A 17,163-nucleotide genomic window follows, 5' to 3' on the forward strand; every position below is an offset into this window, starting at 1 on the left:
AGCAATAGCGACATTTAACGATTCACTAGATACAACCCATCTTCCATAAATCTGTAAGTGTGTCAACTACCCAATGTGTTTAGCTCATCTCTGATACACAAGTAGTAATGCATTGCATCAAAACAAGCCTTCTTGATCTTTCAGTGTTGTAATGCTATTCCACAGTCCAGAGAAAAATACCAGCTCCCAAAAAGAAGTTTCCCCAGATAACATCTAGTTGCTTTTTTCTTTTTTTCTTTTTTTTTTACTTCGTTTCAAAAAGAAGAAACCCAGCAAACGTCGAGAAGCGTTGATGGTCCCCGTGGAGGGCTCCATTTCCCATTCGCAGCCAGACTTCGTCTCCCTTGGCAAGTTTTAGCACTGCACTGTTTCCTGAAGTATCTGCTTTCCCTTTTGATTCATAGCTAAGGATGAATATTTTAACAAGTCAGCTTTTTGTTTCTCAACAATGATCAACTTTAAAAAGAAAAAGAATCCAAGCAAGCACATTGTTATCCTGAGCAAAACTTCCTTGATAGGCTTGCCAATTTATTTTCAGCTTTATGAGGAAATGTTGGCATCTTTCTGCATTTGATCTCCTAGTCAAATTTTGCACCTTGCCTAATTGCATCGTTTCATTCCTTTCTGAGATTCTGAAAGTTTAACTTTTTTTCCAGGGCACAGGAACAAATTAGTTGTTTAAAATAAAACTCTGCTCATTCACCACAACACTCCAGATCTCCTGTGATGCCCTTTTCCTCTTGGATTCATCCCAGCTAATTTTAAATGCCTCTAGGTCAGGAGTCTTATGTGAGATGAGCCCCTATGTTCCTGGCACATGCAGTGGGCAGAGACAGGCAGCTCACTCCATCCTGAGGCCTTTCGTTGGAATGTTGACATGTTTGATGTGGGCTAACCTTCTGGCTTTGTGTGAGTGGTGGTTCCTTTGCTTCCACCTGTTGCCTTTTCTGACATCGATGCTTCAGGGGAAAAAAATTGGGCACTTTTTCAGGAAAGATCTATTGGGAATGAACCACCCTTTGGTGGTGCTTCAAGTTCAGGCTGTTGAAGAAACCTTGTCAGCTTAAATGAAGCATAGAATCATGGAATCATCTAGGTTGGAAGGGACCTTTCAGATCATTGAGTCCAACCATCAACCTAACACTGCCAAAAACCATCACTAAACCACGTCCCACAGCACCACATCTACCCATTTTTTAAATATCTTCAGGGATGGTGATTCCACCACTTCCCTGGGCAGCCTGTTCAAATGCTTGACAACATTTTGGTGTAGAAATTTTTTCTAATATCCAATGTAAACCTCCCCTGGCACAACTTCAGGCCATTTGCTCTTGTCCTATCGCTTGTTACTTAAATGAACCTGCTAAAATGACAGGTTAAATGAACCTGCGATTATCTAAGTGCCTAAAATCCGGTGTGATCAATCTAAGCTTTTGTGTCTGTTTATTCAGGCTCAGGAGAGAAGCATCAGACTCCTGGATGGTATTAAAGAAATAATAGTTTTTTCCAACCACATAGATACCCACCTGGCTACAATCTTCATGACCTGTTCCTTATAGAAGTTGATATGCTAGGAGTAAATCCTATTCTTGGTGATCCTCCAGCTAACATAAAGAGTTCAAAACCATTTTTTTCCAAGTGCGCTAAGGATAACAAAGCCAGTAAACGGCAGACCTTTGCTTCTTACTTATCCTTACTGCTGCAGTTTAAATGCTCTCTACCTGTGAAGTAAATTGCTCTCCCATGATTTTTAACAAGTTTGTTACTAGTATAACAAGCAAAATGAGAATGAAGATATGTTTTAGCAGAATGACAGCATGTTACCACTGGACTCCAACCCTGACTTGCAGTGCTAATTCTTTTCCCCTGAGCTTTAAGGAACTTGTGATCAAGGTTGAATCTTAGGTCCAAGATCTGTGGCAGCTATGATCCAAATTTGCAAGTTGAGGAGGGCAAAATGCAATAGTTTTTCTTTGCCGGTTATTTTACTCTATAGAATTTCCTCTTCTTAGAATGTGAACAAGCTGTCACACGTGCACGCACATCTTGCATTAAAATGGCCTGGCCCTTTACTTACCTGTATAAGCTGAAAACAGTATTACCATTATGCATCAGGTACACATACACTTCCTCCACATCTTCATGTTTCATCATATTGAAGGTGAAGAAATACACCCCTGAAAAGATTACCAAATACAATGTTTGCTTCATACAGGGAGATAGTCATAGTATAGGCTTATGCTTCTTGTTTAGAAAACAAATCAGCTGAGGCCGAAATTACCTTCCAGTTGTCAGCGGGTATTTTGCTTCTGCTTATAGTGTGCCAAAATCTGATTCATTTTTGTTCTGCATATGGCAGGGGTTCAGCCACATGCTGTTCCAGAGAAATGACTATTTGAACATGGCAGGACAGCTCATCCCTTCCTTCTCACCGAAAGGGAAATTTCCCAGAGGCTGAGTGTAGTGACCCTTCTCTCACCATTTTTTCCCTGCCTTCTTCCTCCTGCCCTCTCCCAAAAGGGCAGCCTCCAGGCCAGCCAGGGCTCAGCCTCAGAGGCTGTCAGACAGCCATCATCTTACCCAGGTCAGGCAGAGCATGAGTGGCTTTTGCAGCACCCACTGTGGCTCACCTGGCTGTACCACATCCTGAACAATGCAGACACAGCCACCACTTTCTCTTCTTGCACAACACACCATTAACCTTCACCCTCTTTCTCTGTCTTGAAAGGCACCAACAATGTTGTCAGTGGAACCATGTTATGTTTCACAAACTCTACAAGACAGGACACCTTCCAAGAGGTGGGAAGGAAAGCTCCTGGTTCCTGGATGGTAATCTGTGACATCCACCCTGAAATGGGAGCTTGGAGCCTACATCAGAGTCATTAAGTCATTTTGAATCAAAGTTTATTAACATCTGTGTATACACTAAGCTCAGAAGGAAGCAGCTATGAGGACAAACACCCCTAACTGTCAGTAAGATGTGCTACAGCAAGCTTGGAGGGCCTGAGTTTTATTTAATTTAATGTCATTTCCCATAGCAGTGAGTTAGATGAATGGCAGGGTGAGAAAGGCCAAGTGAAGGAAGGTGGTTTCAGACTTTGCTTAGACGTGTGTTTGGTTATAGCCCTGCCTCCCCCAACTTCTATTGTTCTTCCTGTGCCACAGCTGCATAAGATGGGGGATTGATGCAGCTGAAAAATAGCTCTGGAAAAAATGTAATGCCTCATTTCCAGCCACGCAGCTGTTGCAGGCCAGCTCACAGCTGAACTGGCGTGAGGGAAGATGGGGTGAAGAGTGTGACTGGAGGCAGGAGGCTGAGGAGCAAACTGTGAAGATGCTGACATCAAGGCCACTCATCACCGTGGCTGAAGGGCTAAACATCTCAAAGCAGACGGTTCAGCCCCCCCCCCAGCTCTGGCCATGCCTCTTCATCCTGTCTTTGTGCCAATACTAGTCTCACTGGCTGGCAAGTCCTCTCTTGGCTTGCTCAGTTTCCAGTTTCATTTTTCCTGAAAGTAGGTAACAAGAGCTACACAGAGTGAGCCTTATCAGTGCCTTCTGCAAAGGCAGTTAACTAGTTTCTCATCATTATTGACCACACTTCTCCCTACAGCTCCCAGAATTGCATTATATTGTTTTGCAAACACTCACCATTCACTGGAGCACCAAATCTCCCAGTCATGACATCGAAAAAATTCCCAACATTGGTTTCTACACTACTGAAGATGATCCCGCTGTTCTGGTTGCTGAAGTGAGTAGCCATGGAAGCCATGAATGCGACCTGCAAAAATGAGTTCTTATTCAGGCAGTCGTTCATGAAATGCACACATGTAGAGGAATCAGCTACAAAATTTTTTCCTGTATTTGCAGTCTGTTTATTTTCCTGACAGAGATGTTCTTCTAGGGCCTGCTCCAAGGCCATTAAACCCCAGTAACAAAACTCCCATTGAATGAAACTGGAAGAGGACTAGGCTTCTTACATTCAATTGGGCTATTCATGACTGTAAAAGTAAGTGTATAGGCAAGTGTTTGCAGGTCAGGACCTTCATTTGGGATTTTATTTACTTTTAAGTCTCTCTAGAATGATGAAAGAGAAAACTGGTATTGAAATGGATGGTGTTTCCGAAAAAAGTGATTTAATTAGTTTTTATATATTCCCCAATGCATTTAGACTGGATATTGCTATTAACTGAATATATAATGAAATATATAATGCTCGGCAAAATCCATGCACATTAGTGTTTCTTGCTAACTACCTTCAGAGATACATTAAGCATTTTTATTAGAGGTCCTCTAGAAGTTGATGGGACTCAACATTCAGTACTTTTTCTCTCTTGCCAGTTGCCCTATACCCTCAGTCACGACAACAGAGGGTGATGGAGAATAAAGCAGTGGCAGTGAGACGTATTGGCCATGGATAATGTTTCATAGGAAGCAGTGCAAAACCTTCCCCATCGGACAATTCAGTTTCCCTTCAGCAAGATAACAGGGAATGATTCTGCCAACTTGCATGGGCAGGGAAGAGGGGTATCTCTTCTTTGAGTCAGTGATCCCCCCCATCTGACTGTCAGTACGCTGGGTATAAGCAGAATTGCTGCACCTGGGTGCCAGAAGGTCACATAGAGACTTGGCATTTTATCTCTGTCTCTTAACTTCTAGATGAGAAGTGTTCAGTTACAGTTTTTACCGCCCCTCACAAAAATGACAGTTTTTGTGAGATTCCAGCTATACCAATATTAAACCACTCCAAACTTCTTTCGATTTCAGCTCCAAATGAGGACAAAACCAAAACAGACAAAATCACATGAGTCCATATCCAACAATGGAAATCATTAGACATCTGCTCAGTAATTTGAGGAGCTCCAGATGTGAGCTGAGAGCTTGGGCTGATTTTCCTTATCCCTGCATGGATGCATTTTCTATGACGGCAAATTGTTAACTTCTTGCTTCTCAGCCAGGATCACATCAAAGTTCATCGTGTGTTAAAGGAAAGCAGCTGCAATGGCAGCTTGATGGAATTCATTGCTTTTTGTCTGGATTCCATTTCACATTCTCTTTGACCCCAAGCTACTTTTCTTGGTCTGATCAGAAGAGTTGAAAAAGATGTCCTTTCTCCCTAGGTCTCATTTTGAAATAGCAGATGAACATAGACACGCCAAATCTTTCAAAATAATCCTGTACTTAAAACAGTAATGTATTCAAAAGTGTTTTCTCCTCTACCAACCCCTGCTCTAAAATTCTTAAGAGTAACGTTAACAAGGAATGATATGCTATTCTGTGTAAAGAATTTTTAAACACATCTGTTAGAAACAGTGATGGAATTTTAATTGAAAATAGGTATTGCAATATGAACTTTTGTTATTCATCCTCTTTCATTGTTCAGTTTTTAATTAAGTTACTACCATTATTTTTATGTAAGGAAAAAATGCTGATAGCCTATTTTAAAATTGCAAAAGGATTTATGTCGAACGTAATTACAACAAATATGTTTTTAAGATATTCAGCTATAATGTTAATTCCAGTTAATTCTTTAAGAATATGTCTAAAATAGTTCTGCTTTATTACAAAAGTCCAGCAATTTTGGAAAATATTTTCATTGTGAATTTTATTCTGTGCAATCTCATCTTCATGCCAGGTAGGGTGGAGAATTCAAACATAAACAATGCCAAAAAATCAAAAGCCATTTTCCTACACTGCACATGTTAGTTGTACTGTTGATTTTGCTGTTAATTTGCATGACTTTTATGAGGATATAAAACATATATGAATGACTGTCATTGGGAAACAGTACCATTCAGTTAAAAGGTGTAGAACTGTAAATAAATCCGAACTTCAGTTTTGCCTGTAGTCAGACTGTTTGGAAGTGGGATTTCTTTCTGTGCATATTTGCTATATCCCATTTTGTCCTTCTGTAGTGAACTGGGTTTGGGGGTACAAATCAGATCAAGACTTAAGTAAGTTCCATTGAAGTGTGTATGTGTGAGTGAGGATGTAAAGTCCCTTATAGTTTCTGGACATCTATATACTCTGTGGTGTCTGAAGTCCCATTTGCCCAAAAGCAGCAGCGACTGTCAGATTAAGCTGAATCGCTCTTCCAGATCCTCAGTAATTGCAGTGGGAGCTTAGATGCTTCCCTCGCATGTAGGCTCTCTGACTGCGATCACTTGTCCACACAATGCACTGAGTGCCATCTGAAATGCTTTAGGATTCCTCAACAGGGGGCTGGCTGATCTGACCTATGGAAGCCCCTTCCACAGTGGCAGCTGGAGACCAGAAGGGATACATCTCAAACGCTTGCCACGCACCTAAATCTTGCCTTTAGCACCTTAACTGGGCTATGTCATAGAGGTAGTCAAGTCTTCCTGCTATTTCAGGCGAAACGCTGGTATATTTCTACACTGCAGTCTACAGCGTGGACAACTCTTAAATCCCCTTTGCAACAGCAACCAATGGTCTTAGTTAACCAAGTCCCATTTACTTTTGGTTGCCTTAAGAACAGGACTACACCATGTCTCCACTGTACTGCAGATATAGATATACGTAAGCTCTCTGACCTCTGCTAGATTCCTGGGACATGAAGAAGCTCTAATGCAAAAGTTATGGGACTATGCCAACACTGTTGAGCCCAAACAAATATACCCTGTCCCTCAGCAGAGCTTATCAGCTCAGCCTTGAACGCATGGCGTAATGCTCATCTGGCTTTTGGGTAGTTCACTCATAGGCAGAACCTACATGCTTCTCAACATATTTAAGGTATCTAGACATACAGAAACACAGATAGCTACTGAAGTGTATTTTTCAAAACCAGAGGACTTCTGTCTGTACTCAGCATTTTGACCCTGTACTTTGAGGAGCTGGGTACATACGCTTCTGAGAATCTCACAAAGCCTGACTGACCTAAGGGGCATGGGCCTCAGTGACTCCTTTACCCATTTCATATGCCATAGGAAGTGCAGTGATGTATGTGATACAGCTTGGTAGAAAAATGAGAATTCCCACTATTCTCCTTTAATGACTCAGATACTGGCTTCCTGCCCTAAAAGGAAACCATATATGTTTTTTCCTGTCCATTTATCAGCTGGATTCTTACTCTAAAGAAGACTAAGTCCTGATGTCTTTCTTTTCCAGGAAGGTCTGGCAGAGCACATTTGTCAGTCATGACAAGGGCTACATATGTCTCTCACTCTATTAAATTACAGGGGGCTTTGCTTCTTAAGTAGTTAGGTGCTGTTTTTCAGTGAACAAAACCATAACCTAAGAACTGCTGCAGCCAACAAACGCCAGAGATTTTGTACCTGTAGCTCTGGGGGAATTCCAGGGTAACCCTTCTCGCCTTTGGGTCCATGATGGCCACGCTCTCCCCTCGGTCCCATATCTCCTTTGTCTCCTTTCTCACCTTTGGCTCCTTCCTGGCCAGTTGCTCCATTATTTCCATTGTTTCCATGATTTCCTTAAAGGAAACAGAGCTTTCTGTTTAACGTAAATATTTTCATATAGTATATTTTAACAGATAACTGTTAAACTGTCTTTTTCCACCAGTTTGCAACACATGGATTTCCCAGTACCATAAACCCCAGAATGAGCTGCAACGGATAAGAAACAGTTGTGTGGTTAAGCTGAAGGTGAAGGTTTTGATGAGTAAGTTTCCAGAAGAATGCAGATTGGTGCTTAAGAAATAACCTCCATGCTATTTTGGTGTTCCTGTATGAACTGCCAATGTCTCAAGTTGTTGGGTTGTTGGGGAGATGTGCAAGGACAAGACCTCAGTGGACATGAGGCTCAAGGAAAGCGAAAGCCACTGCCTATTGACACATGCCAGGTAGCCTGCATAAGCACTCTTGCTTTTCCTTTTGTGTAAAAACTTATTTCCTGGTAATGTAGGTTAATTAGAATAAGACAATTTTGAATAACATTTTGCTATCTTTAAAACATGTCGACACAAATAAAGAATGGCTGCAGCCTTAAACTAGCTAAATGACCCATCTGTGCCAGAAATGGGAGGGTGTGCATTCTCAGGGTGCTGGTTAGCTTCAAGGAGTTGATTGATTGTACGTTCCTAGATTTAAAGAAAGGCAAAATTTTTATAATGAAGCTTTTCTGAGATGGTTTCTTGTAAAAAGGCTCATTATAAAAACATATTCCTGCATCTGCAGTATTACTTACTTTCTGATGTTTACTGAGGAAATTATTGGGCAAACATCTATGCGACTGACAAAATTTTAACATTGGCTAGAATCACTGAGCAATTATTTTGCATATCTGAAGCAAAAACCTGACCTTACAGTTAATTACTCTGGGGATTAATTATTGTCATCATTGTTCCAATTCTTTCTGAACTGAAATCAGCTTCTTTGCCACTCTACTTTTTCTCTGTTTCTCTGATTAGTCAGTCTGGTTACAAATTTATAAGAATGGTGTTGTTTGAGATCAAATCTAATGATTAAGTGATTCGTCAGAGTTTTTGTATTGAGAAAAAAAATTACTTCAAGCAAGGAAGCTAAATGGTGGGAGAAATTAAGCAGATTTTTGTTTGGATAGAGAAATCTATAACTCTTAAAAAATAACCAGAATGATCCTTCATGTAAAGCCAGAACTACTTCTCTACCAGTTCAGAACAGAAGTCTGCAAGCGACATTTGATTCAATCAAGGGAAAAGCAGCTGTTGTCATTCCTCTTATGGGCACAATGATAGGAAATGCAGCAGATGAAGGAGACAGAGAAATTCCAGGGTGCAGAAGGTTGCTGTTGGCCACGTGTTTGTGACATCCTGTGGTGACAAGAAAGTGTGACTGAGATACATCCTCGCATGAGGAAAGGGCAAAGCTGGGACTGGGCTGTGGCCCGGTATCTCCACTGCAGCCTTCAAAGTGTGGGTCTAATTCAAAATTGTGTCCCGCTTCTAAGAAGGCAACAATTTTTTAATATATAATGCAATATTTCTGCACGAGAGGACTCACCATTATATTTTCTTTCTTCTGTAATGGTCAATAGTCTTTTTATAAAATGTTGATGCATAAATAATCTACAGCAGGCTGATACCAAACACACCTATGACCTTATTTTGCCTAATACCCAAAATATGTCAAAATCACCATTAATTTCAGTATTTTGCTACCTGAAGCTAGTTCCTGAAACACTTCATTTGCTCAGGTTTAACTGCATAACAGTCAGATTTAACTGTTACTGTAAATTGTTTCTACCAAAAATCGCTACCTTAATTTTTTTTTTGTATGATTATCTGTCATGTCTGTTACTGTCAGTACATTTATGAGACCGAAGGATTATGAAATTGCATTTTTATTGTGATAACAGAAGACGTAAGCTTTTGAAGATAAAACATATCTGTCAGTAGGTGACACGTTCATTTACATTATACATCTGCTTTAGGAACGGTGATTTTCGAATCCCTGAAGGTAGCTGCTGTAACAAACTTACACCAACATGCAACTATTTTTTCCATCCTCTAGGCTCCTCTTTTTCCACACCAATTATCAGTTCGAAGTATACCCTTTTCTTGTTTATCCTGTTCCTTTGTGTGCATTTCTAATGGCAAAGAAAGGTACTTTTTATTATGGAAGACAAGAAGAAAGAAGGAAAAGAAGACATTTCTATGAGAGAATAGAAGCATGTGTGTCTCTGTAAAATATTGGCTAGCAGTATGCTAGATGAAAAAAAGCTCCTGAATACAGTACACAATAGCATAGCTGGATATTCAAAGGTAATCACAATTATCAACTCCAGGGAACAAGTTCTTCCAACTTTAATGGAAGCTTCATGCTGCTTTGAGAGACCAATTTGCCCTAGAAATGTAATAAGATTACTTTTAGTGTGAATTTGTGAAAGTTGAATTTAAATAACAAATAGGTTTTCACTGGAAAAAATTTTAGAGTCTAACTGAAAATCTCTGTCTCCCCAGAAATTACTGAAAAACTTGCTTCTGAATTTGTCCCCAAATACTGATGTTTGGACCCTTCTCTGATATTTCATAGAACAGCCTGTAATTTATAGCTTGTAATTAGACTGATCAAAAAATCAATTAAACTTCATCTTTACCTGGCATCCCAGGGGGCCCGGGAGGTCCTGGGGGCCCTTGGTAGAGTCGAACTCCAAAGTCACCACGGCAGCAGGAACTACAGTCTGGATTCTGCGGTCCGGTTTGTGGGGGCTAAGTGCACAAAAATAAGATTTAAATAGCTCATTCACAGAGGGCATCAATCATATGCATGTTGGTTACAGGGTCTTCATTATATATTCTCTGTTTATATATTTGCTAAGTTTTCAAAACACTTCTTATCTGGCCTGAAATCTCCCATACTTGGGTTATCCCCAATGATGTTATTTTTGGAAGATTTAGAGGGAATAGCTCGTCAAGTGTTCTTAGAGCTCTATGAATATTTAAAAAAAATCAGCTTGTCCTGTCAAATAATGAGGGTTTTGAAAATAAAATAATAACAAGTAATGAAAGTTAGACGAGTATTTCAGTTAGGTTCCTATCCTGCTTTTCACTGATCCCACATTTCAGCTGACCTTTCTTGACAAACAAGCCTATGTACGAGTGGTAGGACACAAGGGACTTCGTTGACCTTCAGCAATGAACTATCCTCCACTAAACATAAGTAAAACTGTGTGGGACCACCCGAAGGAGATGTTAAAAAATGCCTGTGCAGCATATTCCTGTTCACGGCCCCAGACTTGCACATTCGCAGCCTACTAAAGTTGGGAGAAGCTAAAATAGTGCCAAGAGACATGACAAAAATTTGAACTGACCACAACACCTGGTGTTATGGACATTTGATTATTTGTAATTGTGGGTTTGTAACGATGAAAACCTGTTTATATTCTGAAACTAATATAGCAGCATAAACAAACTAATGAGTTTATTATACACAGCTCAGCTACTATAATAATAGTTTGATAATAGTTTTGTTTCAGTGCTTTTCTTTCCCAAATTATTGTATTTATAATAATGGAGTCTCATTCAATCCTGTCTGGATTTCATAGCTAGGCTGTTGTCATGATTTAGCAGTCGCAGATCTTCCGATGGGCCAGCTGAGGTAGAGGTCCACAGTTTGATTTTATTTCTCTGCCTCCTTCTCATCTCTTGTTCTTTGTTTCTTTTTCCCTACAATTCTTTGCTATCATCCTGAGGTGCAAACCTGCAGTTCTCAAATTCTGGAGGGGGATAGTTATAGCAGTCTGACTGCTACTTTTCTCTAATCATTCTACTGTTTGTCTTCCATTTCTTTCCGCTTGTCTTTATTGTCCTGAAGTTACTTGCTTAATGCAGACCTAATAAGTTTAACAGCAGCAAAGGAGCCTCTGCTGGAATGCGAGCTGCCAAATGAATATAGAGATGTGGTGTATTCCTGCCCTTGAAGTCATCCCCTGGCTTGATCTGAAACACTAAAGCTTTCAGCCCGTGCTTTGAACAATGCCAAACACCCCTCCAGGATTCATCAATTTCGAGAGGCTTGGGAGTTCAAGTTTATGGATACAGAAAGACTCTTTCATGCCACCAAAATACCTGCCACTCCTCCAGTGGGACAGACACATGCCCTCGTCAGCTGGAACTGCCGACGGTGGAGCTACCATGGGATTAAAGGCTGATCTGACAGCTCAACAATATGCTTCATATTGAACGAGTTATGGAAATGTTAAGACTTTCCAATGGGCAGAAGAGCTTCATATTTATGGGGCTTTGGTCAATACTATGCTTTTTACCTTAATTCTGGTAATAATTCTGGTCTATATGTTATGAGAAAAATTAGTTCTGCCTGTTGGACTGTCTGTTCCTGGAGAATCTGTTTGTATCTTTCTTGCTGTTTTATCTCTCCCAGTTGTTAGGAGGAACACAACTGACAATTACCAGACACACTGTTTAAAGCTTTCCAAGTATGAGAGAAGAAGTAGCCCTGCTTTCAGGTCACTTTGTCCTTGACGGGGAACCAAGTACAAGAGGACTGGAATGGTGCAAGCATTTTACACCACCTGAAATGCTCATGTTGAGTGTTGCACCGAGGTTATAATCTCCAGCTCTTTTTTGATACTGCTCCATATTCATGTTAAATGAGAAGGCAAACTACATACATACCTGTCAAGAGCAAATAAGTCATATCAACGTAGAAATATGCAAAGACTTAGAACTGTGGGTTACAGGCAAGGGAAGGCACGAGTCCAGCAAAATGGATTGCACGTGAGACTGTGCCTGTGCAGGTAAGGTTTGAGTTTTTACCCAATGCACTGAAATCCTGGATGACATTATTAGCGAACCAGCTATGTTATATAAAATAAATACTAGTGCTGGTCGTAACCAAAAGCTGTTTGGCATTGCTACCTCTTGAAAAGCTCAGCAGGTTATTACATGTGAAATGAGGCAAGTCCTGCCAGCCTGGCTGTATGAGAACAGTTCCACTGACTTCAAAATAACTACTTACGCAAGTCATAAAGTAGTATTGACTTATTATCTTTACTAAACCCTTGACTAGGAGGAAAAAAATGTTCATGGTCAGCTGCCAAGAACAATGAATATTCAGGATAACTCTTTTAATCTCTAAAAACAAAGAACTTCATGAAGAGCACATTTAAAAGAAAAACCCATTCCTAATGTAAAATTACACTCAAATGGGACAAAGAGATTAATTACAACCTACTTGCCAAAGATGTCCTATGCAGCCATTTGCACATAAAATTTATCACACAATGAATCTTTGGCATTGCTCTCAAAACACAAATATGATTTAGGAGCTTGTGAAATGCATCTGTCACTTTGATATCCTCATACAGACAGAAAGCTGGAAATATTTCTGAGGCTATTTGCTGGATTTCCTATGATTTAGTACATAGGAAGCAGTTCTAGGCAACAGATGGTCTATAAAATTCCCTTAACTTAAAGCTGTGAACGAATCATAATTGGAGACCCAGCCCTTTTTCATTTCCTGATTAATTTTATGGGTTGTCATATTGTCTAAGACAATGCAGAAGATGAGCACTGTACATCCACCATTCTTGGCTCCTGTTCTGAATGCAAAACAGCACGTCTCTGTGGGATCTGAGGCCCCTTTTGTAGTAAATTAATTAAGAATTAAACAAACCAAAATTGCCAAAATTCAGGGTAAAACACCAGTAGGTTGAGGGGTACCTGAAGGTTTCAAAGAGCAAACTGAAAAGGCAGAATGTGTCTGGCACGGCTCTCCCCAGTCACTAGGAGTTCTTGTTCTTGAGAAATGCACGTGATATTTTACAAAAGTTACAAATAGTCTGAAAACTGGCCTTGTACCCAGTGCAGCAAAGACCAATGGTATTGTGTCTATTCCATAACAAGGAATGGGACCGTTGTTATAACCCTTTAGCAAGAGGGTGAAATTCTCCAGCCAGAGCTAAGACAACTGAGGAAGTAGGGACTTGGGGGTGAAACAGCTGTCAGATATCTCAAGGGGAAGAGAAAAGTTTGACATGAATTAAAGCATGTCTGTGCCACCTTTGTTCCTCGTCTGCCTGGAAAACCCTGGAGTCTGGAGATGGAAAATACCTATTGCGTCAGCCACGCTGTGATGGATTATCCCTGTCATGCATCTGCTAGTGCTCCATTTCATTTCAGGGAGCCAAAAATTGCATCATTTCCCCAGCAAAGATTGCTTCTTAGAGTGGGTCTGGCAGGTAAGTGACTGCCATCAGCTGCACTCAGGCTCGCTGGGCTCAGTTTTAATCACAGCCTCTTTCCCCAGCAGGCAACTCCAAACATGTTGCATTAAACTCTCTGATGAGAGACACATGCACCTCAAACACAGTGACACTTTCTGAGAAGGGACAGTTTGACCCCTAAAAAAGTTGTAATTTTGTATTAAATCCTGCATTATCTGAAATTATTTTGAGTTAAAGGGGAATATTCTTTAAGTACCAATAATGTGTGGTCCGTAATATGCAGCTGCACAATTCTCTCTCCAATAAAGAGGTACACACACACAAGCTGATTCACTGGACTATATACCTGATGGTTTACACTGTTTATATACTGCAAGTGCAACTTAACATACTTACAGTTAAATATCTATTTTGCTGAGTGTACTGGAGGAACATATAACTCCTGCCCAAGAACTAGGAAATGCAAAGAACTATAAAATTTAAATACAGGGAATATAGTCTTGTATTAAACCTATTCCCATACTTGGATGTGTTTCAGTTCTTCAAGCCTGGTACAAGATTAAAATCAAATCTCTTCTCTGCTTATTATGAAGTAGCTTATTATTCAACACTTGTCTGCATGTCCATGATTTTTGGAATTCAAAATATAACAGTTTGATCTGAAAGAGTTTTAAAAAACAAATGGTGAAATGTTAACTATACAGGACTCAAACATTTGTATCAGCAATAGGAAAAAACCACTCATCTTGTTGTTTCTAAAACACATCAATCAACAAAAACTTTGAGTGGAATTTTGTTTTCCTTAGTGCTAGAAAAAGCTTCATCTTCTGCCCCTCAGATTTTCCTTTTAATTTTGGACTGCAATATTTTATGTATAATCAAATTATGCCATTTTCCCTTTGTTGTGAGCTGATGACTATATCTAAAACACCATATAAAAGGTATAAAAAGATTCCCAGTTTAAAACACAGATACTACAGATGATTTAGAATTTCATTCTGACTCTTTTTTCTTTTGAAACTGTCAAGTTGATACATATTATTGAATCTACTCATTACATTAGTATCTGTTCTTTTCAAGCTATTGCTTAGAATAAAATTTTTAAACACTTTCATTGTTTGTCTCAAGCCCAAAAGAATATACTTTATGTACATAATTCAAGTAAAGTTATTCTCTGGTAACTGAATCTTTCCAATTGCCACTAATAAATTCTGTAGTTTTCCTTCACATCCAAAAGAGTTAACAGAATCTAAATCTTTAGTATATTAAATAAGTAATACTTTAAAATAATTAAGAGACTGTATATCAGAACATATGATTGCACAGGATCACAGTTTCAGCAAAACAAAGGGCTGCTGTCTATGTTGAAACCAGTGTCCCCAACCAGCTCATTAAAAGATCTGGTTCTACCAGCTCATTAAAAGATCCTATAAAGCAACCCAGCAGGATACAGACCAATACAGAACTTTAATAAAAATAATTTTATAAATGTATCACTAATAATCTTAGGAAAAAAAAAAGAAAAAGAAAAAGAAAAAAAGAAGAAGAAAATATCTCATTAGCTTTAAAGATATCTTTAGAAGATTAATTCAGAGTACCTGGACTCTATCTGAGGTAGTCAGTTCTACATCATCTACCTCTGGTCTCAGGATTTTTTGGTCTGTAGAAGTGCTATTACCAACAGTCCACTCTATAAGTTGACTCCGCTGTTTCAATATTTCCCTGCTTCTGGAACCTTTATGACCAGTCTGGTGGTGACTTTGCAATACTTTGGCCACTGGTTTATAAGATCTTCTGCTCACCTCCATGTATTCATCTTGACACAGGCAAAATGGAAGAAAAAATAAAGCCAGTAGATGCCAACTGATGAAATCCTTCTCTGCCATGTTATTAAAAATAAATTTTCAGGAGTCCAGCAAGTGCCTTGCAGAAGGAGAACCTCTTTTCTGCACCAGGAGTTATGTGGTCCTTTCAGCTTTTCCACTAGTAAGCCTGGCACTGAGACCAGTACCAGGTTTTATATGGTTGCGTGCAATAAATAAAACTAAAAATGCCAAAGTGACAGGATCCTTCATCCAAAATCAGTCATGCTCCTTTAAACAAACCAGGCATTATTCACCACTTCACCACCACAAGGAAAATTGATTTGTATGCTGGAAATGACCACAGCATTTAACGGACTCCCGTGGTTCCTATTTGGGGGCATTAAAAAATGTAGCACCTTTTCTTTGGCATGTTTTTGTTTAAGTGTGAAAAAATGTGATGGAAATGGAGAACATGTGGCTAATGGTTTACGGTCCTTGATTAGACATGGAAAGGCTGTGAATTCACACTCTTAAATGTCTTTTGGACACAGCCACCTTCCTTATTTGCCAGGAAATTCACACACACAACTGCGTCAGCCCAGTCCGAAAAATCCTTCCAAGAGCAATTAGGAAACAAAAGCACAAGAGGAGCTTTTGCATATGATCCTGACCCAGTGGCTGTTTCTGACTATGCTTTTCATTCACTAAAAGAAAAATATTGAATTTCTGTCAGTTGGCCAACGGTGGAAGGAGACTGAGTAAGTAGCTCTGAAAAACTGGGTTGAATTCAGATTCACAGAGCCCCATTTCTCAGCATTAGTTCAACCTACTCAGCCAGGCAATATTTTTCCCCTTGAGTTCCCAGTGTTTTGCTAAATGCAACTGCCAAACCAAGTTTCATATCTTCACTGCCAAGTAAATATAAATGTACTGGGGGCTTATTTCAGACTAAAAGAATCAAATTATATATGTATAATAATATCCGTATTATATTTTTTGAACCACCCACTAGTATCCTCTGGAAAGCCACAATTGCAGAACACAGCTGTGTAATGCATCCACATCCACACACACACCCAGCCTTCCCAAGAGCAAGTATCTCCTTGCTCTGTGAGAAACACCACCAGAACTACAGTTGGCTTCAATGACATTACTGAAGGCATCAGCCCCAGGGAGTGATCCCTGGCCCTGCAATGCGATGGACTGGCTTGTACTCAAGTTCCTCAAGGCTGTCTGGACTGCTTAGCGTTTGGCTGGGGCTCCTCTGTGATCTCTGGGGTGCTCTGTGGCCTTAAATTATCCCACTGTTTTCAATATATTTTTTTTCTTCCTGTTCAGTTGCCTGACAAAACGTGAGGGCTTTCGTGCAGTGGTTGTTTTTAGAGCGTGAAGCTAAGGTTGCATGAGCACCAGAGGCCCGTTGGGATGGTGATGAAGGTTTCATCCATCCAGAAGGTATTCTCTAAAGCTAACGATCCACAGATATTGCCCAAGCTTAATTTTGAGAGGGGAAATAGACAATACATGCCAAAAGAGATGCTGGGAACAAACCAGGACGTGACTAACCAGAAGGCCAAGACCCACCAGGGAAACGAGGTGCTAAGTTACTTGATAATGTAAAAAGCCTTAAGCATACCAGCATGCTAAGGCAGCAAAGCATAACACCACAGGCACTGCTAAACAGGGGAAATGGGTTACATCTGCTAAAATGCCCCAA

General features: G+C 39.9%; 1 protein-coding gene across 2 annotated transcripts; it reads right to left on the reverse strand.

The window, feature by feature from the left end:
* Nucleotides 1-244: 244 nt before the first annotated feature.
* On the reverse strand, nt 245-15,793 carry C1QTNF3 (C1q and TNF related 3). Of its 2 annotated transcripts, none has more exons than XM_074166528.1 (6): nt 15,240-15,793; nt 10,054-10,165; nt 7,296-7,450; nt 3,652-3,781; nt 2,078-2,177; nt 245-404 (listed from the first exon to the last, which is right to left on the reverse strand). In XM_074166528.1, exons 1-6 carry the CDS (start codon nt 15,525-15,527, stop codon nt 245-247), a joined length of 945 nt encoding a protein of 314 aa, XP_074022629.1. In that variant the 5' UTR covers nt 15,528-15,793. The 2 variants fall into 2 exon arrangements, with proteins under 2 accessions (XP_074022629.1, XP_074022630.1); XM_074166529.1 differs by having other exon boundaries at nt 15,444-15,629.
* Nucleotides 15,794-17,163: the final 1,370 nt, after the last annotated feature.

This window comes from Numenius arquata, chromosome Z (assembly GCF_964106895.1).
Source record: "Numenius arquata chromosome Z, bNumArq3.hap1.1, whole genome shotgun sequence".
Lineage (NCBI taxonomy): Eukaryota > Metazoa > Chordata > Aves > Charadriiformes > Scolopacidae > Numenius > Numenius arquata.